At 39.3% G+C, this 24,178-nt stretch overlaps 1 protein-coding gene, 1 long non-coding RNA gene and 1 pseudogene across 4 annotated transcripts in view; 2 read left to right on the top strand and 1 right to left on the bottom strand.

Moving 5' to 3' along the window:
* Nucleotides 1-2,548: 2,548 nt before the first annotated feature.
* Nucleotides 2,549-24,178, bottom strand: part of LOC148131287 (uncharacterized) — a 64,640-nt gene continuing 43,010 nt past the window's right edge. The window contains exons 3-4 of the long non-coding RNA XR_015748682.1: nucleotides 3,321-3,404; nucleotides 2,549-2,688 (exon numbers count right to left, since the gene is read on the bottom strand). This is a non-coding gene — a long non-coding RNA (uncharacterized LOC148131287). The remainder of the gene's footprint in view (nucleotides 2,689-3,320; nucleotides 3,405-24,178) is intronic.
* LOC113414797 (small nucleolar RNA U3) lies at nucleotides 5,169-5,250 on the top strand (annotated as a pseudogene).
* The window catches only part of CRB1 (crumbs cell polarity complex component 1), a 153,661-nt gene continuing 147,922 nt past the window's right edge, over nucleotides 18,440-24,178 (top strand). For all 3 annotated transcript variants that reach the window (XM_087960817.1, XM_087960816.1, XM_087960818.1), the window contains exon 1: nucleotides 18,440-18,668. In XM_087960817.1, the coding sequence (XP_087816943.1) occupies nucleotides 18,602-18,668 (67 nt within the window). In that variant the 5' untranslated portion in view covers nucleotides 18,440-18,601. The remainder of the gene's footprint in view (nucleotides 18,669-24,178) is intronic.

Genomic DNA, 24,178 nt, shown 5'->3' with positions numbered 1-24,178 from the left:
CAAGATTTCATTTTTTTTCTTTCTCAAGCACAAAGTTCAAAAGCAGTTTCCAGGTATAAAAAACCTGGATGTATATTTTTCTAATTAAAAATATCAGTTTTGCCATTTCTGCTAGCCCCATCACTTCTTCCATTCTATTATTTTATTGTGGGAACTGACATAGGGTGACATTCACTCTTAACATAGGTTATGGTTATACAATGCACAGAACTGGCCAGGTTTCTACAATATATGAAACCATAAGCCATGATTTATAGTGCCCAATGGCTGGTCTACACAACAGTAAGTGAAAATCACGGATACTATGCTATGACTTAGCCCCATGTGTCAGGTCTATGCTTTAGTCTCACTTGAATGATTGAAAAATAGGAACATCAATTTAATTACAAATACTTCTATACCAATGACAAAAAGCTCTCACACAAAATTTATAATCTTACAGCCCAGTCTAGAAAAGTTTCAATAATTTGTTATGTTTGACCCTATTTTTAAATGTATTTTCCCTCTAAGAACATGGCCTGCTAAAAGGGCAAAAATACTATGAAATTGTTCAGTTTTTCCCAGAAACATCTATATCCTCCCACTTATTATGAACTGTTTGGCATTTACTGAGCCACTGTATTATAGTAATTAAATATTAGATTTCTTTAACAACCAACCAATTGTAAAACCAATTTATACAGCTAAAATAAATCAAATGTAAAACCATGCATATTTAAAGGGATGTCCTATGATACTATGTAATATGCATCCATCCTTAAAAGGTTCAGACATTGAGCAGATGTCAGGCACAAGCAACTAGAAACACTTGTGGATAGACCCAAGTAGATATTTTATTGTGCATCACCTATATTACAAGAATCTCACCAGACTGTCTTGCCTCCTCTTCCTCTTTAGCCAGTGGTTCCACCGTATCAAAAGACCGCTGTCCTCATTCTAAACACAGAAGGACTTTCCATATCTCAAAAGGAACTATCTCTCTGTATGATCCAGAAGAGTTGGGAAGAGATCTATCTCTATCTTGGAAAAAGATAAGAGATTTCATTGGGTGGGTGGGTGGGGCTTTAGGTAGTATAAGAGGTCTCTGGGGACTAGAAGGAAAAACTTGGATGTCTTCATGCAGTACAATAATTTGGGTTTCCACCTCTTTGTCTTAAAATTGGGTTAGGATATTTATTTCACTTTATATTCAGTTAATTCAAATGTATGCCAGGCTAAGTAAATGTGCTTTATAAAGTACCAATTAAGCATTAAAATAATGTATATTGGAACAAATTTTAAAAATTGCACCACTGGCTTTCCCAGAGCTATTTTTTAAATTGAACCAAGATGAGCTAGGCATCTTGAGAACCAGATAAAGAGAAGAAGGTGGTGGACCTCTGCTCCCCACTTCTATCTGTGTGTGTTGTAAATATGAAACAAAACTACTGAGAGGTATATACCATTTCAAGTTAGCGAAATGTGAGTCTGGCAATGAACTGTAATCTCCTCCATTGCTCCTTTTAGGGTAAATCCAAAGTTATGGTGCTTGGCTTTGACATTTAAAAATATATATTTTTTAATTTATGATGTTTCATAAATTAAAAATAAACTTTTACAAATAATGTTCAATGCTTATTACATGGATTTATGTGAAAGCACAATGTCACTTAGCAAATTTGTTTACTGCAAAAAAAAATCTGCAGGCATTCTGGTTTGAAAGTCAGACTGATTAACAGTGTGACTCTAATTTACATTCTTCAAAACAGTATTTATTTGCAGTTTGAGCACCCCTCAAGGTTTGAGTACAAATAACGAATGTTAGAATGCTAAATGATCCATTACCATGACAGGAATTTCTATGATAATTCACCTTTGGAAACCTGATATTCTTGAACTCTTAGAATTACCTGATTTAATCAAAATATTTTTTTCATCATAGCATGTGTGCATAAATGGTGGCTGATTTCCATAAAATTGCTTCTAATCATTTTATGGCCAGATGTTGTAGGTAAACATCTCCACTCTACATCAAATTAATATGTCAGCCTGAACGTTAATAGAAATCAACTTTTTTAACATTATGCACAGCATTGATTCCCACCCCCAAGATGTAGTCCTAAACATGCTCAGTAGTGAATATATCTCCTAGAACTTGATGGAACTTATGTACATTCCACAAAGTGAAACTGTACATCTTTTTCTGAACCATCCCATTTCAAGCTGTTTGATGATCACGCTGAGATAAACCATTGCAGAATAGAAAGTTAAAATAACCAACCATGCCTGGTGGATCTCTTGGTTTAATGTATTTCAAAGGATTCTTGTGAAGATTTTAAAAAATGGGAGGGGACTTATATATGCATTTTTAAAAAAAGTCTGCAAAGGTAGGATTCTTTGTTTTTTGTCTTCATGAAAAAATATATGGGAAATCTGTATGTATGTATGTATGTATGTATGTATGTATGTATGTATGTATTTATGTATTTATGTATTTATGTATGTATGCATGCAGATAGGAAACAGGTGGATAACAGAAAATATCAGTATGGTATCTAAGGAAATTATTAACCAAATGTAAATGTGAAAAAGACTAGAGATAGGAAATACAAATTGTAAAGCATGAGAGAAAAATTAATGCAGTTACTTATAACCTGAGACTGAAACAGACATTGATGGAAGGAGTCTCAGTTCCTTTTCAGCATAGCTCTGAAAGAAATAAGAGTAATATGATCCATTACCTGTTCAGAGAAGAATCAAAATAGAAAACAAGAAACAACATATGGCTTTTATTTAGTGACCATTCAAAGTTACAACGGCACTGAAAAAAGTGACTTATGACCATTTTTCACACTTATGAACTTTGTAGCATCCCTATGATCACATGATCAAAATTCAGATGCTTGGCAACTGACTTATACTTATGATCATTGCTGGGTCCCAAGGTCATGTTCACCTTTAGATCAGTAAAGTCAACAGAGAAGCCCGATTCATTTAACAACTGTGTTACTATCTTATCAACTGCAGTGATTCACTTAACAACTGTGGCAAGAAAGGCTATAACATTTTTTTTTTTTTTTTAAAAAAAGAAAGGTCATAACATGGAGCAAAACTTAGTTAAAAACTGTCTCACTTAACAATAGAAAGTTTGGGCTCAATTGTAGTAACACACAAAAAATAATAATTTGGATTAAATAATCAGAATTCAGCCTGATTGGCTGCAACAGCTGAAGCAAATTAGGCAGAAAACGAAACCTATATATTTGCTACTCTGAAGTGTAGAGCAATGTTCTAAAACACTATAATTGCATCAGTAAGATGTCACTTACAATACTACTTACTGTAGCAGATGAAAAATCTGTGACCCTTTAAAAGTTGCTGAAGTAAAACTTGCAGTATCCTTCACCATTGGCGCTTCTGGCCTCCTGCAGTTAGAAATTAAGCAATTTATAGAGAACCGTGCATTCTCTATCTTTGTTCTGGGTACATCTAGACATCCTTATAGGCAGTGGGCCTGTGTTCCTTTTTCTTTTCTTTATACTTTTAAAAAGGTAAGTCTCAGACCTTCTGAACCCAGCACTGATTTCTATAAAAGGCTTGCATTAAAATCCAATTTGATTACCATAATATCAGTATTTGGAGCATTCAGCGGAGCTAATAGAAATGAGCTCTTAAGTAGCTGAAAATATATTCCAGAATCAGATTGCAATTTGACAAAATAGAAGAAAATAAATACCTTCTTGTTTCCATAGTTACCTGGATATGAAGCCTGTACTATGGATTTCCTCAGTGGTCAGAGGGCATTTTCAGAAAACCACATTTTTTTAACCAATTAGCTGATTATCAGAGTTACATTATTCATGAAACAGTGCAAAAATTTAGTCTGAACTGTTAATTTCTAGACATCCTGAAAGTCAATCCAGTGGGAGAATCTGCTATAGTCTAGTTTGTTGTTTTAACAACCAATTTTCCTGTGCAAAAGAGCAGATTTATTGTCTATCATCCAGTCTTTAGCATGTGGCTTTTCCAAACTTTATTCCTGTCTAGCTATACCCGGTCTGCAAAAAATCTGGATAACTATTAGTGCTGGTAGTTAAAAGTTAGCTTTTTGGTAATCATCTCAATTTTTGTAACTCCAAATTTGCTGGCATAATCTTGGCAGCTGGCAGTCCCCTCCTCAAAATAGGGACTGAATCCCATTCACTGATTAGCTTGGTAGAAGCCTGGATGCTTCATCTATCCATCACCAGAAAAAAAAAAAAAATACCATATACTACTTTTTTTTTTTTTACAAAATCGGTTAACAAAGCAGCTATGAAATATTCACTGAACCCTGCCTTCTACAACAGTGCAAGGGCAAGAGAAAACAAATAGTAGAAACAAAACAAAAATTTTTTCCATTCTTCCATTCCCAAATAGAAAGGAGTTATAAGATATTTTTTGCCTCTTAGGATACATTGTGGCTCTTCCTGGCCCCTTAAAACAGGTCAGTTTTTCTGCTTGCACTGAAATCTCTCATAATAGATATTGAAAATTACAGATTTTTTAAAAATGCCTCTTCTGAGTACTGTTGAGTACTGTTGAGTACTACTGTTGAGTACTACTGAGTACTGTTATAACTTTTCACTTTTTCACTCTTGAATTACCTTCTGTGTGTTTGTGATTCAATTCCCTCTGGAGGCAGACCTCAAGGGCTTACCTGGATATTTGGGGGCATGAACTAACTGAGGTCTTCCAGTTCAGTAATTCTAAAGCCTATTTTACATAAAAGTTCATCAGGTGAGAATTGTTCCTAAGTATATTATTTTGACTGCATTTGAATTCTTTGCATTAAAAAAGGCAGAATAACATCTTTAAAACCAGAATGCATCATCCATCTTCCTATCGTGCTTTATAACAGGAAAGGCAGGAGAGAGAAATAATGAGTAGCTACATTGCATCGCATTGGATGTTTTTGCAAAAATGTGCTGTTTACTGTTGTAACAAAGTTGTACAGGAAACAAAAGAATATCTTTTATTTAGAACATTTTCAAACCTTACTCTGTCCATTTCCTAAGTCTGGACATTTAAATTAATTTGAGAGGTTTCCTAGTTATCTTTACTCCCCCTTCCCCCATCTATGCCTATATTTGTACTGTACAATCACTGACATATTTATGGGAAATTCCAGATGGGGATACAGATTATATAAGACTATACTTTCAGGGATCATTTCTATAGTATCCAACTAGAGAAATGCACTCGAAAGTGATCGGCTGAGATCGTATCAGATATCAACTCTGCCTCTCACCCCTAGGCTATCAAATCATGACAGTGTAACGTTGTTCTATTGCACTGCATTCTAGCTGGTCCTGTTGTTGCAATCAAACATTTTGCGAGTGTGGAACTGTGATTGGCAGATAATAAATAACAGCATTTCAGCATTTTTTAAAAAAATTATTTTGCATTGGATGGATTTAGAATTTATTGGAAAGAATGCCTGATTTGTCAGGTCTCCCAGATACTGATATTCTAGCATAACATATGAATATCAATGTCAGGTTAAAAACCCTAATACCTTATCAGATTGCCACCAGAAGAGCACTCTTTAAAATTTACGTTCACAGAGGGAAAAGCTAAGGGCAGGACAGAAAGCATCAATTGACTAGACCACTTCTTGATCATTTGGTCAGGAAAGGGAAGCTATAATTAGACGTTGATTTTTTGCAAGTATTGCAGACGCACATAAACTTGAGAATATGCATACTGGAAACTACAAATGATTATTATGAAAGGTGATCATAAACTGCCTGAACAACACCCTCAAGCCCCAATTGATTGATTTCTATTATATCCTGCCATAATCAAAAGTGATTTTTTGCTTTCATTGTCATTTTCATTGCCAGATTCAAAAGCTTGATCAATAGGAAGGTGTATTATGAAAACTACCTTATATTTATAATCTAGAACTTGCAGAGAATATCAGCCATATACTGCTCACCTTTGCTGTTCTCCAAACTTGCCAACAGTACATACCGCAGCCACAGAGTTTTCACAGATTATGAATGAGCAAAAAAAGAAATCCTTTCACACACCACTTCCCAAAAGGAAAATGTTGCTCTTTTCCATGCGATTAGCAAAATTTCTCTTTGAGAGAGACTTTATAGTAGGGAGGGATTAATGCTCAGAAATGCCAGCCAATCTTCTTGTGTGCAGTCCACAATAGCAGTAGCAAAATGTGAATAGAAATGCCCTGGAATGTCTATTATAATAGTGAAGAGTAACATGTCTGCATTATAATACCTTCCTAAATGGTTGTAGTCATGGCAGACATGTTGCAAATTTAGAGTAGAGGGCAGGAGTGAAGAAAGATTGGTTCCAAAGAATGCATATGCCAGCCCGAACCACTAAAACATTAGAAGCAGATCTGCTGATATATGTCCTGCTTTTGCACAGAGATGAAATGATCAAGTTGAATGCAGGAACTTGGGTGCATGTTGTTCTGATCCAAGTCATGCTGGCAAGGCAGAAGTCAAGTAGGGTCTGTTTATTGCTCACTTACCACAAAATCAAATGATCCACCAATGGTCATTTGGTGAACCAGCCCTCAGGTTTCCCTCAGTCCAGATTCCCCGGCTCTACAAACTAGGCCCTAGCCAACCCATGAGCCAAAGAGGGAAGTAACAATACTCACAAGACCAAAGTTCCAACAACCAAAAACAGCTTGAGAGCCAAAAATCCACACGCAAAATCCAAGGTTCAGATTAAAAAAAAACAGTCCAAAGTTCAAGGAACAAGATCCAGGAAAGCCAGGAAGGTGCACCAAAAAACCAAGTAAGTGCTTTTGACAAACACACCTTCCCCCAGCATCTGGTTAGATCACCCTTCCCCAGTTGTTCCTTGTGAGAAGTGGGCGGGGCTGCTTCCTCACAAGCAGCCTTGCTGACCTCCTCTGTGCTTCCCTCCACTCTGCTCTCCTCACCTGCAGATTGAGCGGGAGGCAGCTGTTCCTCATTAGAGATGGTATAGAGCCTGTCATCTCTTCTGCAGCTGCTCCACTTCTGCAGCAGTTCTCTGTCCAGTCAGCCATCTCCCCCACCACCCCTGCTGCCAGACCACCCTGGGACTTTCTCATCCTTGGCCCCTGAACTTTCATCTCATTCAGAAGGGGCCGTGTCCTCCTCATCTGATAGTCCCAATTCCAATTCCTCCTTCTCCTCTGAACCAGGATCTGACAAAGCCATGACACATGTCCATAATCCTTCTAATAGCAAACATATATGTACACACGCTTGGGTTGCCAAAATTTTAACTGCTCAAACTAATAGGATCAGAGCTAGGGTTACCTGATGAGGAAAGAGATTTTGGAATTATGGTAAAAGGTTCAATGAAGGTGTCCACACAATGTGCATCTGCTTAAAATAAAAGGCCAACAGCATGTTAGGGAGTAAAGAAACAGTACTGGAACTAGAACCAAAAACTCTAGAACAAGAAGTCATCCAATGAAATTGTATCCTAGAAAAATCAGGATAGGCAATATTTTTGTTGTTTTGTTTTGTTTTACCCAATGTACAATTCAGCTTTGGAATTTACTATCATAAGATGTGATGCTGGTTTGGCTGCTTTCAAAAAAGGGTTGGGCCAGGTTATGAAATCTTGGAGATCAATAGCCATTAGCTTTCACGACACTGTGACTGTCTCTAAAGGCCTTCTTCTGGGAGGCTAGTGGACTTCCTTGTGCAGTTGGTCAGACTAGATGGGCCGAGCATCTGATCCAGTGGTTCAGTGCTTATGTTTTTATGTGTATGCACACAAGCATATATATGTATGTATACCAATCGGCTGAGTGTCTTATGAAAGCGCACCAACGTGCCTACCGTCCCTGTCCTATTGTTTCTCTTATTCTTCTTTTATTTTTCTTATATGTACCCATTTCATGTATTCACAACTATGTATACACTTATACTTATTATCTTGTAAACAATTGGCAAATCAAATAAATAAATAAAAATAAAAATAAATTTTTCCATCAAGTAACAATAGTGGTTTACTGCAGAGTTTTAAAGATAAGAGAGCTTCTCCTCATTAGAGAAAATAAAGTGGAAGAAGAGTTAGTCAGTCTTCCAAATCTCTCTCTCTGTCTTTGTCTCTCTCTCTCTCTTTCACCATATGAGAAATAGGACAGCTCCTGTCCTATAAACTGCCAGCATATTAAACAATAATTATAAATCATTCCTCTCTAGGACTAAGCATTGAGAGGAATGGGAGATCTGGTTCCAAATATTTTTGGCAGTAACTGGTTGAGGGCAACACTGGTTAGCATCTCTGATGACAAGAAGGAAGATTCCTTTTCCCCAAGCAGAAAAGAATGAAAGCAGATATTAGAAACATGGAAAGACAAGACAGATGACCAAGCTGAAATTTATTTTATTTTATTTTATTTTTTCTGATGGGTAATTTTGTAATTCAGACTGCAAAGCCAGAAAGAAGCTGAATTTCCATCTGAGTGAGAGGCACACAATGAACTCAATTTATTTTAAGTTTATATTGAGTATATGTCAGAGAACCATTTCTTTATGTAGAGTGTCTGTCCTGGGGTCATGCTTTAGGATGTGGAATGGCCATTGGATAGAATGGATATGAAGTTTGTCAAATAAACAGCTATATATGGTAATAGTAAGATCTAGCCACAGATATATGGGAAATACTACTCCTTGCAAAAATAGTAGTTATTTTCAAAGACAATTTTGGGATTTGGTAAATAATGCTTCCAGTAACTAAGGTTTCCTCTACCTATTTGGGGTACTGTGCTATCAGTAGCAACTACAAATGGAACTGAATAAAACTGTTGTACTGGCATATACAGTGGCAGGGATTACATATATCCATCTGGCAGTGCAATAGTGATGCAGAAGGGAATGGAACTGCCACACTACATTTTTCCAAGCAAATCATCAGTGGATTAAAAAAAATAACATTGATAGTTGCCAATCTCCAATAATAGATGACACAAAAAGAGAAGTCTCTAGTGTTTGCTTGCTAATCTGTTTGAAATGAACTAGTCTTCCAAATTTAACTCATATTTTCTCTCTCTCTCTCTCTCTCTCTCTCTCTCCCTCTCCCTCTCCCTCTCCCTCTCCCTCTCCCTCTCTCTCTCAAATTTATTTATTGTTTGTTTGTTTAACTTGTTAGCTGCTGTCCCTCTTGCTTAAATTAAGTAAAAAATGGGCTTTTTTTCCAAATAAAGTTGCTAGCCAGATACATAGAATCTATTTGAATGCAGCTCTTCATACATAGAGATAGCCACAGTGATTTCTGTGACAGTGGTGCATAGAGAATTATTTTACGTATTTTTGAACTTGCTAATAACTTATTTCATACTAATATTTCTGTTGCTTTGTCCAAGTATTGGCTATAGGTGCTTGCATTTAAGGTAAACCTCCTGATCTGGTCATGCACAATGACATGTAAGTAAATATAAATGAAAATGAGAGCTACAAAAATGCATAACATATGTATTAGGTCTGTGCACAAAATGCTCTTTAGTGATATCTTATTTGTACAAGTGTGACAAGGAAATGCAAGTATAGATACTGCTCTCAGATGTATGCTAATGAGTATGATTAATGAACACCTATGAAAACATTTGGAGGTGCCACGTTTGCAAAATATGAACAAAATAATGAAAGTCACTTTTCCTTGACTCTTCCTCTTCCTCTGTGATTTATATTGAGATAAAATCTGTGGTTTCTGCACATATGTAGTAACTCAGTCAAGATGTTCCAGGACATAAGGTTTTGTCCATTCAGTAATATGCTGCATACTCTTATGAGTTCTCTTCCAAACATAGTAGTTAATAGCAAAAGCAATAGCAACAGTACTTAGACTTATTCCCACCCTTAGTGCTTTACAGTAGGGGCCGCCAAACTTTTGGACCTCAGGGACAACCAAACTCATAATTTTAGATCCCAGGGACCACAAACTGGTTCTGTGGGCATGGCCTAATTTGATAAGATAAGATAAGATAAGATAAATTTATTGTCATTGTACTCAGAACCTGAGAACAACGAAATAAGGTGCTCTTTCACAACATACAACTAAACAACACCAAAAGACATATACAAATAACAATGTAAAACAAATTAAAACAATTAACAGTTAAAAACTATACAACCAAGATATATATATGTTAAGACCACCAGATTCATAACTCCGCATTTAACCTGATCACAGCACTTGGGTAAAAACTATGTTTAAATCTACTTGTCCTAGCTTTCAGCACTCTATATTTGTGGGTGTGGCTTGGTGGTCATGTGACTGGCTGGGCATGGCTTGTATGTAAATATTATAAATATTTATATAAATACTGAATTTTTTATAAAAAAGAGCAACTTTTACCCAAAATCAGGCAAAGCAGGCAGATTGAGTTGCTCAGAGAATCATTCAATGATCTCTCTATCTGCCATCGGCTAGCTCAGTGTCTCAAATTTGCTTGCCCTGAGTCTGCACTGAATTTGCTTGCAAGCAAACCTTCAGTCCTAAGAGAGGTTCGGCTGTGCTGAGCCAAAGATCTAAAGACTAGCTAGAAAGCAAGAAATCCAACCATTTCCTGCTTCCTAGCTAACTGTTTTGTGTATAATAATAATAACAACAACAACTATATTTACTGTATATATTTGCTTTGAGAACATCAAGCAGAATTAGTGGGAGCCTGCCTTTGTTGTATTCACATAATGAAGTGGTGAATTAATTTGCTCTGTGTTCATCTGAAGTCCCAAAGTGATCTCATTGGTCAAGTGGGGATTTGAAGTAGAATTTCTCTGATCCCAGTCTAACTTAAAGATTATGCTACTCTGACTTTCACATTTAATGATTAGTGCTTGTCTAATTCTAATATTTGATAGTATAAAGGCTAAAATATTCATATAGCAATATTGTTTATTTGCCATTCAACTTAAATTAAACCTGACTCAAGCCAAATAAAATTAATACATGACAAGGAATAATTTCATCAGTGATCAATTTTGGAATAACTCAGTGAGAAATCACATAAGTCCATGAAGAGGATTTCAAGATCAGTCCCTGTATAAAAGGATCAAGAATGAAAGACAGTTCTGTGAGAAATACTACAGAGTAAGCACAAGCCAAAAACTGAAAAAGGAGATTCCTATATAAAAATAACAGTTTAAATGACAATGGCTTACTGAGCTGAATCCATCTTGAGAGCAGCTTGGTTTCCAGGCTTTTAAGTCATTTATCTTGAATGTCATTTCAACCTAAACTGAACAACATATGTGTTCATACCAGGAGGGAATGCAGCGCAGTGATGGAGCAGACTCTTTCCATGCAGAAGGATCCAGTTATTTCAATAGAATTGAAAGACCATGGAGAGTTTCAGCCAATGAGGATAATTAATGGATTGATGATGAAAAATAATTTAAAGCAGTTTCTTCTGTGACCAAGTCCCATGTTATCTCAGGTCTAGAGATTTAAAAAAAATACATCCCTGGCCAATGGCAAGTATTGCTAATGTTTATTTCTCAGAAAAGAAAGATGCATTCCAGTATTTTTCCCTGAACTGTCAGGTGTAGAACCAGGGTTGTATAATGTTTAGGTTTAAATTGGCATCAGGGAGACCCAGGTTCATCCTCAGCCATAGAAGCTCACTCAATCATTCTCTTTCTGCCCAATTTATCTCACAGGTGGGTTGTTGTGGGGGAAAACTATAGATTGTCACAGGAGAGAAGATTATCAATACAGATTGCAATTGTGGCTAAGTAATTCATTGAAGAATATTAACTAAACCATCTAAAACAAGAGCCAACAGAATTCTCTTTTATGGCTAATGGTATTAACCCTACATTCTGAAGTTATATATCTAGATAGACTTCAGATTTGTCCCCACACATATGCTGATGCTTATGCTTCCCTTGATAATATATGATGTATTTTGTATAATTCTCTGTACATTTGTATTTATATTCAATGTGTCCATAAACATTTTGTACAGTTGTATATGTTCATATATGTGCAGTCACACTTATCTTTGTGTGCTCGTGTACATACATTTTGTTGTGTTTTCCATTGACATATTCATAGATGCCTTGCATATTTATATTTTACTGTTGTTTTGCATTTCTGGTTGGATGCTACCTGCATTTTGTTGCCTGTATCCATGGCAATGACAATAAAGTTGAATGTAATTTAATCTAATCTAAAAAATTTATGACCCCAATTGAACCCAACATTTCTGCTGCTAAGCGAGACAATTGTTAAGTGAATTTGGTCCCATTTTACATCTTTCTTGCCATAGTTGTTAAGTGAATCATTGCAATTGTTAAATTAGCAGCCTGGCTGTTAAGTGAATCTGGCTTCTTGGATTAACAGATTAACAGAGTTAGAAAGGACCTTGTAAATCATCTAGTCCAATCCCCCCCCCCCCGCCTAAGCAGGAGACCCTACACCATTTCTGACAAATGGCAGTCCAATCTCTTCTTGAAAATCTCAAGTGATGAAGTTCCCATAACTTCTGAATGCAAGCTGTTCCATTGGTTGATTGTTCTCACTGTCAGAAAGTTCCCAATTAAATCTCTTCTTGTTCAGTTTCCATTCATTATTCCTTGTCTGGCCTACAGGTGCTTTAGAACAGTGGTCCCCAACCTTTTTGTGCCAGGGACCAGTTTCATGCAGAAACACTTTTTCAAGGACCGGGAGTCGAGTTTGGTGGTTTGCTTGCAGACGTTTCATTATCTGACTAGGTAACATCTGATGTTGTTACCTAGTCGGGTAATAAAACATCTGCCAGCAAACCACCAAGTTCAGGGAGCGCCAATGCCTCCTCATTGCAACCCTGAGCGACAGATAGTCCCTGCAGGACAGCTGAGAAGGCCCGCCTCTCGGCCCTGCCTTTCTCAGCCCCATCCCTCAGGTGTCTCCCTCCCTCCCTCAGCCTCATCCCTCAGGTGTCTGCCTCGTTCCTCTCTCAGTCGCTCTCTCACTCCTCCACCAGCCCAGGAAGAAACTGCTTCAAAGAACCCTGCAGGGTGGCTTTTCCTGTCGGCGCAGCTCTTCCGAAGCGCCCGTTCACCCCCACCCCGCTGCCCACGGTTCAATCCAGTGCTCCGTTCTGCCTGCCTTCGTTTCTGGTGGTTTCAGAGCGCAGCTCCTCCGAAGCGCCCGTTCACTCTCACCCGCTGCCAGCAGTTCAATCCAGTGCTCCATTCTGCTGCCTGCCTGCCTTCGTTTGTTTCGGGAGCAGCTTCGCTGAGTAAAAGAGGCGAATAGTATTATTCTCAGCCGAAGCTGCTCCGAAACAAACGAAGGCAGGCAGGCAGGCAGGCAGAACGGAGCACTGGATTGAACCTGGATTGATTGGCGGCGGGGTGGGGGTGAACGGGCGCTTCGGGGGAGCTGCGCCGACAGGAAAAGCCACCCTGCGGGGTTCTTTGAAGCAGTTTCTTCCTGGGATGGTGGAGGAGCGAGAGAGCGACTGAGAGAGGAACGAGGCAGGAGGAAACCGAAGCCACTGAGCCAGAGAGCAGGATAGGCTTTGGTTGCTTCCTCCCTCCCCTTCTTTCATTTGTGTCCTTGATCCCTGATCCCAGCAGCATTCACCGAAGGCGAAGAAAGCCGCCATTTTTTTTTTTTTTAATTTTCTTTGCAGCCCGGTGCAAAGTGATCCACGGACCGGTACCGGTCCGCAGCCCGGTGGTTGGGGACCCCTGCTTTAGAAAATAGCTTGACCCCTTCCTCTCTGTGGCAGCCCATCAAATATTGGAAGACTGCTATCTCATGTCTCCCCTGGTCCTTCTCTTCACTAGTCATGCCCAGTTCCTGTAATGTTCTTTATATGTTTTAGTCTCCAGTCCCCTAATCATCCTGGTTGCTCTTCTCTGCACATTTTCTCGAGTCTCAACATCTTTTTTATAGTGTGGTGACCAAAACTGGATACAGTACTCTAGGTGTGGTCTTACTAAGGCTTTATATAGTGGTATTAGTACCTCACTTGATCTTGATTGTATCCCTCTGTTAATGCAATTCAGGATTGCATTAGCTTTTTTGGCTGCTGCTGAATGCTGCTAGCTCATATTTAGCTGGTTATCCACTAAGACTCCAAGATCCCTCTCACAGTTGCTGCTATTAAGCCTGGTTTCACCCAGTTTATGTGTGTACTTTTGATTTTTCTTGCCTAAGTGTAGGACTTTACTTTTTTCTATATTGAATTTCATTTTGTTAGATAGGGCTCAGTGTTCAAGTCTATCAAGATCCATCTGGATCTTGAGCATATCTCCTTGGGTGTTAGCTATTCCTGCCAGCTTAGTATCATCTGCAAATTTGGTAAGTTCCCTTTCTATTCCATCATCTCAGTCATTTATGAAGATATTGAAGAGTACTGGGTCTAAGACGGAACCTTGTGGCACTCCACTTCTTACTTCCCTCCATGTAGACTTAGATACATTAAGGACTACTCGTTGAGTACAGTTTGTCTCCATTGATTTTGCTTGTCAAAGATCACAAAAGGTGATCACATGACTGCAACCATCATAAATATGAGTCAATTGCCAAGCGTCTGAATTTTGATCATGTAACCATGGGGATGCTGCAATAGTCGTAAGTGTGAAAAACGGTCATTACTCACTTTTTTCAGTGCCATTGTGACTTTGAAGAGTCACTAAATGAATTTTTGTAAGTCAAGGACTACCTTTATGTGCAGGAACGCAACAAAGAAAAGGGTACCCAAATTGTACACTCAATTGAATTAGGGTGCTTCCCGTATATTCCTGCAGTTGGAAATTGGTTGGTTTCTTCCTGCAGTGCAAGAAACTGATCAATTGGGCTGCTGGGAGTTTGCAGGGGTTCGGGAGAGCCCCTAGCTAAGATTCTGTGCAGTTTGGAGAACCCCCAAATCCCACTCCTGGCTGGCCCCACCCACCCACCCCACCCCTCCCAGGAGTCTCCACGTGGCCCATTTTGGATGCAGGCAAGTGCAGGGCATACATGGAGCTCGGAGAGGGTGAAAAACAGGTGTCCCAGAAGTTCGGGAAGGCTGGAAATGGGCCCATTTCTGGCTTCCAGAGAGCCTCCAGAGCCTGGGGAGGCCATTTTTGCTCTCCCAAATGCTTGAGGAAAGCCTCCAAAGCCAAGGGAGGGCAAAAACACCCCCCATGCCATGGTGTAGGAAGCCAACTAGGCCATGCCTACCACAGCCACGCCCACCCAGCAACCGGGCAGAGAACCCATTGGTAAAATTTTTGAAGCCCACCTCTGATAGTATGTGGTGCATAGATTAAAATACAGGTGACTATAGGACTGTAGCCTGTCATATTTTAGACCATAAAGTTCTCCATTGTAGGGTATGTGTTCGGAGAGTAAGGAGAAGGTGACTGAGAAACAATCCAATTGCCAATAGTTAGGTAAATGTGATAAACTGAATGGCAGTGGAAGCAGCTTTATTTTCATTCAGGACATTGTATTTAATAAAAATAATTTAATGAGCCCATTTTGAAGAAAGTTCTGCCTTTGGCGTATTTCCTCTGTTGCAAGAAACAGAGTTGTGATTTAAGAGCAACCTTCCTCCAGTCAATTCTCTCTACAGTAGATGATTCTCATGCTGTGTGGATGCTCTTTATCTGCACTGAAGTTGAACCTAGAGAAATACCCACAAGGATGCTATAAATTGTTTTGTTTGTTAAACATTTGACTTGCCCATCACTCTGAAAATCTTGGCACTTCCTATTCCATTTACAGTCAGAAAAAAGGATAACAAATCTGATATTTTATTGCAATCGACATAAAGAAAAATGAATATTAGTATACAATAAGTATACAACTCAGTATGATTGTTAGAATTCTCAAAACTCAAGATCCGATAAAAATGAGATTACAGGTTCCATAATTCTGAATGAAATCTGAGCAGACACAAGGATAGAGAAAATAGGAGCAGATTGCCAGATTTTATTTGTGTATATGCTTTCAAAACTCAACTCAATTTTGACATTCAGAAGTCAGTATTATCTTTTAGCCTAACCTATTCAAAGAACTGATATGAAGTTAATACAAGAAGAGGATTATGTACCTGAAATACAATCCTTCGGCAAAGGTGTTCTTGTCATTTTTTATAACTGAATGAATATGTATAATCTGAATTATTTTGACATGCTTCCCATAATTTAGAAGCACTCCACATATGCAATGAAAATTTTAATAGTTATATCAAGAAATCAGCAGTGGAATAAAATTCACTTCTTCCTCAAGTAGTTGAGATAATCAGGCATTTTGAAGTCCAGGAATTAAATCTGGGGAGGGGGGAGGGAGAAATATATTGGATGTCTGATATTTTGGCAGCCTGATGAAAATTAAGCATAATTAGATGGATTATCAAAGCAAGAAATAGATAGGAAATTGCAATCATCATGAGAGGTGCAATCAGAGTTATAAGAGACCAGAGGACAGTAAAAAGGTCCATCTTGCTACGTGAAGACATTGAACCAAGTAAGCTGAAGTGGAACCTCCAACATGATTATTGATTCCAAAATCTATCAAGGTCAAATAGCACTGCAATTCTATATTGTCTTCATGCAAATATCATTACCAAAATATTGCCTTTTCTCCATATAGGATTTGCAAGTGGATTACTGATGAAAAATAATAAAATAGACAGAAGGATTTATACATTTTTCTAGTATAACCCCATTATAAAAATACTGTACTCAAACTTTTAAATTTTTAAGAATGCTTTTCATAAAAAAGAAAGTAAAGACAAAGATAGGCTTGCTTTGTTCTGTTTCCTTTTGGTTAGTTACTTTGAGGATAAGAGCAATGTATCTCCTTCCTGCTTTCATGCCTCTGTAGCTGATATTCAGAAGCAACATACAAAGGTCACAACTCAGTAAATTATTGATAGAACACTTCACAAATAAATTGCACTTGAAGCAGTTGATAGACTAGATCAATAATCATATTGTGACATACTGAGGTTTTAACTATAAAAACTCATCCAAAACATGAGTATATGTAGATAAGCATGAAACCAATCAATAAAATATATCCAACAATATCAACAATGTAATTTTTTTAAGCAATACATTCAGCAGCCCACATTAAAATATGAACCAGTCCACAGCTTCCAGGTCAATTCAAGATGCTGGTCATCACTTATAAGCTCTTTGTAGTATAGGGCCTGATTATCTGCGGGACAGCCTATCTCCAGTTATTTTTGTCCTCCTGGTATATAGCAGCAGTGATACAAGGTCATATGGGAGCCATATGTTGTATTTTGAACCTTCCAAGTGGCAGCTTCCAGATGGTCTTTAATGGCAGACCCATGACAATTGCGCATTGCAATTGTCCAGTTGTGATTTGACCGGGATGTGAATAACAAAATGAAGTAACCATCATCGTAAAACCAACATGTTAATGTCTATACTGAGGCCGTCCTTTTATAATTCTTCAGAAATCCCCCCCCCCCTTTTAACTATTGTGAATAATTTGATGTAGGCCACAACTTGATCATTTTGATGACATCATGACGGTAACAAAAGCAAAAACAAAAGCATTTTTTATATTCCTTCATTGTGAGAGTGATTGATCAATTATTTGTTATCAAGTCAGTGTCAACACTTAATGACCATGTAGATTTCCTTCATGATGATCTAACCTGGTTTTTCCCATGTCCCTAACCTAGTTTTTCAAGATTGGTAGACCTATAATTCTTTCTCTCTGCTTCCTGTTTGTTGAAAACTATTTGATCCCCTGACTTCTAAATTTGCTTAGATGCGTTGGATGAGAAATTTGGTTTGGAAATCTTAAACTATAAACTCTAAAGAATCATCTTTACTGATATACAGTTGTGGATGCACAATAAACGGGTGTCTAGCTCTAAGTGAGAATGATTGTTTGAATCTTTTTCACTTTGTTCAATGCCACTTAGTTAATTTCCAAAGACTTGTGGCAGAGGCTTAAAATCTGAATCTCAAACCTAATGTTATTCTGGACTAAAAGTAATATTAACAAAAACATACAGTATTTTTCTCATAAAGCTTTAGTCTTTTTTTCAGCTGAAAGAATGATCCACAATATTAGTGAAGTTGGCATGTTCATTAAAAGGTTTTTCTCTATTTTATGAGATCTAAAATAACATCAGGTAATAATTGCTAAGATTTACAAAGAAATGATAAAGCTTGTTTTGCCCTTTAATTTATAAAGGGCTAATACTCCTACAATGTGATATTGCTATATAATTTGGGAGAAAAAATGGAACTAATATATGTAAGAGCCTTTTATTATGAGAAAAAGAGAACTTGTGGATATGGTTTGAGGGCCTTTTATCTGTCCAGGAGCACAATTGTCCTTAAATCCACAGGGGACATGAGAGACTCCAGTCCACTAAGCTGAAAAATCTGCACCAGGTTTGAGTCACCACCCAGTGCTGCAAGAATAAAATGTTAGCAAGCACAAATGCTTTTTAAATGGAACTCTGCAGGTTTGCTGTTCATGCTGCAAGGGACAGAAGCAGAGATGGGATACAGTAGACCCTATCCCTTGACTGTCTTTCTGGACTCCGGGCAGGAGTAGAAAGCAATAACCATCCATCCGCTGTGTAACTGGAAACTTTGAAAGAAGATGTTCTATTGGAACGAATAATATGGCTCAGTCAAGAACTAATTTTCTTCTCTTCTACCTCAATTTCTTGCTGCTCTTCAGTTTAAAAAGTAAGCATTAACTCTCTTTCTCCTGTCATTATTTAAGGCCTGTGTATAAGACAAGAGCTAAACTATTCCAGCAAAGATATTTGAAGGCAATTTACATATTTTAAAGGAAACTCTGGGTTATATGAATCCATAGAATGGTGGCTTGGAAGCTATTAAAGTTCAAAATTTTTGATTAGACAGGACAAAGTTTTGAACAAATGGTTGTTCTGGAATACTCATGCAAACAAGTGTTTTTAGATGTACGCAACATTATAAAAACTCATTTTCAAAAATAATATTTTAAAAGGCACCTATGTTTCTGTGTTTCTGTGTGTACCTCTATTTATATCCTTCTTTTCCAATTTACTAACATCTATTTTCGATGGGTTTCATTCTTAGATTTGTCATAAATAAAGTAATAAAACATTGTAAAAAACTCTCCCTCAAAAATGACTTCTTTAAAAAAAAGTTTCAAATATCATAGGATTACTTTCAGCTTTGTAAACATAATGTCCCATTAGAAGGACAAAATGAGCATATGCACTTGATTCTTCTTTTTATTTTTGTCTTTTTAGAGAAGCCATTTGAATAAACTCCTGCTGTACAGAAGAATATCTTTTATAAAGCTTTTAAAATGGTCTTCTTTCATCATTTTGTCAGAAGGATGACAGCTATGTACAAGTTGTAAAAAATAAAAAGAGGTTAAACTGGCAAGATTGATGTGTGTTTATGAAAGAAAAGATCTGCTGAACAGGTTTGAAAACTGTGTGTGTTTGAAGAGGCTGTTGTGATTTGTGCTTGTCAAATGTGAATCTTAATCAGAGAAGCTTACAACAGCTGCTGTTAAACAAGATTTGGCATTAATGTTCAATGCCCTGTAATCTGGGTCACCTTCTGTTGCTGAAGCCATCAGATTGTTGGGCTAACATAGTTTTATAAGTTGGGTACAAAGCTCTTGGCTAAGACCAGTTCGTCATGGATAAAAAAATAAGCTAATAGAAGAAAAACTTTAAACAAAGAATATGATTCTGAATAACTTTTTGAACAACTTTCTCATATAAATGACATTGTGTGATGATAGCTAAAATAGCAAAGAGTTCTGTATTACCAAAATGTTTAACATTTTTTTTTATTTCTACCAGCAGTGATTTTCCAAACATAGTAAGGGTTGAACTAAGAAGAAGATAAGAAAAAAAGATAATAATGGTGAACTTTTTCCATTTATGTCTCTTTCATAACTTTCTGTATTCTTAATTCTCAGCTTTTAAAAGAGAGATTTTAAAAACAGTTAAAATGCTTAATTCTGATTCACACTTCTCTTATCCAAATCTCTAATTCTGTAATTTGCCATGTTTAAGTGTTTAAAAACTACAGGGAAGGGAATGTTTATTGTTTTTAGATTTAACCAGACACCTCTCAGGTTATTACTAACAAGAATAAACATTGCTGTCCCTATAATTTTTTAAACACTTAATTCAGTAACAACATCCAGAGCATTTAATTTCTGTTTCTTTCTTTTACTTTATGTTATGTTATATTCTCCAGAACTAAAGCACAGCATTTTATATATAATCAATACAACAAGACAGTCCTTGACCTTGGAATTGCAGTCAAAGAAACATGAGACTGAATGAAAAAAATATAGGAAAGGAAAAAAGCAAGTTCAAGCATGATTTCACAAAAGAAATTAATAGTTCTTATTGTTAAGTTTGAGGCATGGGTTAATGAACGGAGACCAGACTGTAAACCTTGAACTTCAGCTCTTTATTCTCAAGCATAACAGAGACAAAAAACCCCCGGCTAGCAGTCACTCTTTTATAGAGTAAGCTGCTATCCGGATAACCAATGGATAGTGTTGTAGCGTTTGAATCTTGGCGCGGCCCGCCAACAGCCAGTCAGATTGCTCGGAATGAACCAATCATAACTTGCCATTATATGGGCCAATAGGAAGTGCAGGATTACGATCCTGCTAGGCAAATGAATCTTTATTAATTACATTTCTTTCGTTCACAACACCCCTCCCCCCTGGGTTCCGTTTGACGGCCGTGGTGACGTAATCACGCAGGTATGCAGGTCGTTTTACCTGCCTATTTGATTTTCGCTGTTCCACCGGCTTTTGTTTAAAGTTCGGTTCCGGTGGAACGCAAGGCTCGTCTTCGCACGAGGTTGATTCCGCGGTGCTGTTTTCGGCACTATCAGGGTCCCTTAAGTCCATTCCTGGATCAGGCGGGCATGTTTCCACTACAGTGTTCCTCTGCGGGGAGGATGCCCCCGATCCCGGACCTTCTTCAGGTGGCGCGAGTACTCGGTTTAGCGGCCGTCTGTCCTCGATTACATCATCATCTATACGGCCTTCGTCCCCCTCGGTATTCCCTCCCCCTTGAGTTTGGAAGTTCGGGGGGTCGCGGATATTGGGTTGTAAATGAGAGCGAAGTTGATCTATGTGGCGTTTCCAGATCTTGCCGTCTGTCGTCTTAAGGCGGTAAGATCTAGGGCCAGTGAGGTAGACTACGGTGGCTGGGACCCACAGCGGTTCGCCGGAAAGGTTTTTGGCATAGACCAAGTCGCCTGCCTTGAATTGGCGATACGTTCCGCTGGATCCACAAGGTTTCTCTGGCGAATAAGACGGGTGTAATTGGTCGAGGTGGGAGCGAAGCTTCCGCCCCATTAAAAGTTCGGCTGGGGTCTTGTTGGTGACACTGTGGGGGGTAATGTGTTGTAGTAAGAGTATTTTGTTCAATCTAGCGTCGATGTCCCCCGGATCCATTTTTTGTAGTGTCTTTTTAACAAATTGGACCATCCGTTCTGCTCTACCGTTTGCCGCAGGGTGAGCCGGCGAAGTCAAGGCATGGCGGATACCCCGGTCCACCAAGTATTGTTCAAAGGTGAGAGCAGTAAACTGGGGTCCGTTGTCGGAAACTAGAACGTCCGGGAAACCGTGTGTTGCAAATAATGTATCTAGTTTTTTAATAACGGAGTCAGTAGTCGTGCTTTTCATCTTGTGGATTTCGAGCCAGTTGGAGTAAGCATCCACGGTTAGGAGAAAAGTGGGTCCTTTAGTGGGTCCCGCGAAATCAATGTGGATGCGGGACCACGGGCCTCGAGGAGTTTCCCATTCGGTGGGAATTGCTCTCGGTGGGGCATTGCTGACTTCTTGGCAGTTTCTACACGTGGTTACCCAGGCTTCAATTTGTTTATCGATGCCTGGCCACCACGCGTAGCTTCGAGCGAGAGCCTTCATGCGGACGATGCCCGGATGTCCTTCGTGCAGGGTTTGCAACACGAGTCGCTGTAGTCTCTCTGGTACGACGACTCTGTCTCCCCATAGGATGCAGCCCTTCTGGGAATATAGTTCCGTTTGCCAGTGTTTGAATGGTGCAAAAATGGCGGGGGTTTCTTCGACTGGCCACCCGCGTTCGACCCAACTGAGAACTCTTGCGAGGATAGCGTCCCGTTTTGTGTCGGCGGTGATATCCCTTGCCGTTAGTGGCGGCGAGTTGAGGGTTTCAATTTGCAGCGTAGTGAGGGTCGGAGCTGGGTCGCTGACGGTTTCCGGAAGTGGGGAATGGCTCAAAGCGTCAGCGTGGGGAATGGCTTTCCCCGGGCGATGCTGCAGTACGTAGTTGTAGGCTGCTAGGAATTCTGACCAGCGAGTCATTCTAGGCGACAATATATGCGGCGTTGGTTTATCACCTGCTAAAATGCCAAGTAAAGGCTTGTGGTCTGAAACTAGAGTAAAGGGCCACCCGTAAACATATTCGTGGAACCGCTTTACGGCCGATACAATAGCAAGAGCCTCTTTGTCAAGTTGGCTATAGTTTCGTTCAGCCTTTGATAATGTGCGGGAAAAGTACGCAATAGGAGCCTCATTCCCGTTTGGTAACACATGGCTCAAAATGGCTCCAACCCCAAACGGTGACGCGTCGGACGTAATATTTATTGGCAAAGTCTCGTTGTACTGCATTAGAACAGCATCGGATGTTAATAAGTCTTTCACTTTTTGAAAAGAGCGTTCTTCTCAATGTCCCCAGACCCAGGTGGCTTTCTTGTCGAGAAGTCTATGTAGGGGCTCAGCTACGGTCGCCTTCTGGGACAAGAATATGTTGTAAAAGTTAATAAGTCCCAGGAAAGCCTGGAGATCAGTCTTATTTTTAGGTCTTGGGGCGTTCTTGATTGCCCTGAGTTTGTTTTCAGTAGGGTGAATACCGTGTTTATCGAGGAGGTATCCGAGAAACTCTACCCTTTCAGTGCATAGTTGACATTTATTTCTTTTAATCTTGAGACCGGCGTCCATAAATCTATGTAAAACCAATCTGAGATGCCTTTCAAGCTCTTCTCTATTTGGGGCAGCAATTAATACGTCATCGAAGTACGGTACAACCCCTTTTATTCCCTGTAAAAGTCTCTCCATTAGACTCTGAAATATACCGGGGGCTACACTCACTCCGAACTGGAGTCTGTTGCATTTAAAGGCACCTCGGTGTGTAACGATAGTCTGTGCCTTTGCGGTTTCCGCATCAACGGGTAGTTGTTGATACGCTTGCGCTAAGTCTAACTTTGCGAAGATCTTCCCGCCGCCCAGGGAATGGAGGAGATGTTGAACCACCGGCACCGGATAAGCGCTCTGTTGGAGTGCGTGGTTCAGAGTGGCGCGGTAGTCTCCACAAATTCTGATTGACCCATCCGGTTTGATGGGGGTTACGATTGGGGTTTCCCAACGGGCATGGTCAATAGGCTCCAACACCCCTTGGGCTATTAACTTATCAAGTTGCTCGTCAATCTTGGGTTTAAGGGTGAACGGCACCCGACGAGGCTTAAGGCGGATAGGGGCTACTTCTGGATTGAGGCTAAATGATATAGGGGTCCCCTTGTACTTGCCTAATTTGTCCGAAAACACATCGTGGAATTCCTGGACAATGCTCTCTTCCCAATTGTCGCTTCCGGCCTGGTGAATGCCAGCCACCTCGATCCCGAGTGGGGCAAACCATTGTAGGCCTAGTAAACTGGGCCGATCACCATCGACGACAGTTAATGGGAGTGACACGGCACGATTTTTAAAAGATACTTGGACTTGACTCACTCCGACGACTGGGATCGAGTTCCCCTGATAATCTCTGAGGATGATTTTCTGTGTTTTGAGGTCTTGCCGACGGATGGTAGGGATCAGCTGTTTAAGGGTCTTCCAGGAAACCATTGAGAGGGACGATCCGGAGTCAACTTCCATCTGGCAAGGTTTGTTCTCGATGGCCACTTCCACTCGGATCTTTTATTTGTCTAATGACGAAGCGTGGCCGATAATAATAGTCTGGTGTGTCTCTTCTCGTCTTGCTGGAAGAGCAGATGTTTTGCTGCTGTAGGCATGGTTGTTCCATTGGTTATTCAAACGATCCCGATTTGCAGGGAGGTTCCCTGTGGTTTGGTGGAGGTTGTTCTCCTTTCTCTTTGTGTTGGATTCCCTCTTACTCCTGCAGACCCGTGCGATGTGGCCTCTTTTCCCACAGGAACGGCAGATTGCGTCGAGGAATTTGCAA

The sequence above is a fragment of the Notechis scutatus genome, chromosome 3 (genome assembly GCF_049901735.1).
Source record: "Notechis scutatus isolate UNSWTSFEM ecotype Mainland chromosome 3, rNotScu1.2, whole genome shotgun sequence".
Taxonomy (NCBI): domain Eukaryota; kingdom Metazoa; phylum Chordata; class Lepidosauria; order Squamata; family Elapidae; genus Notechis; species Notechis scutatus.
Note: the sequence above shows the minus strand (reverse complement) of the source record. Positions and strands in the feature narration are given on the sequence as shown.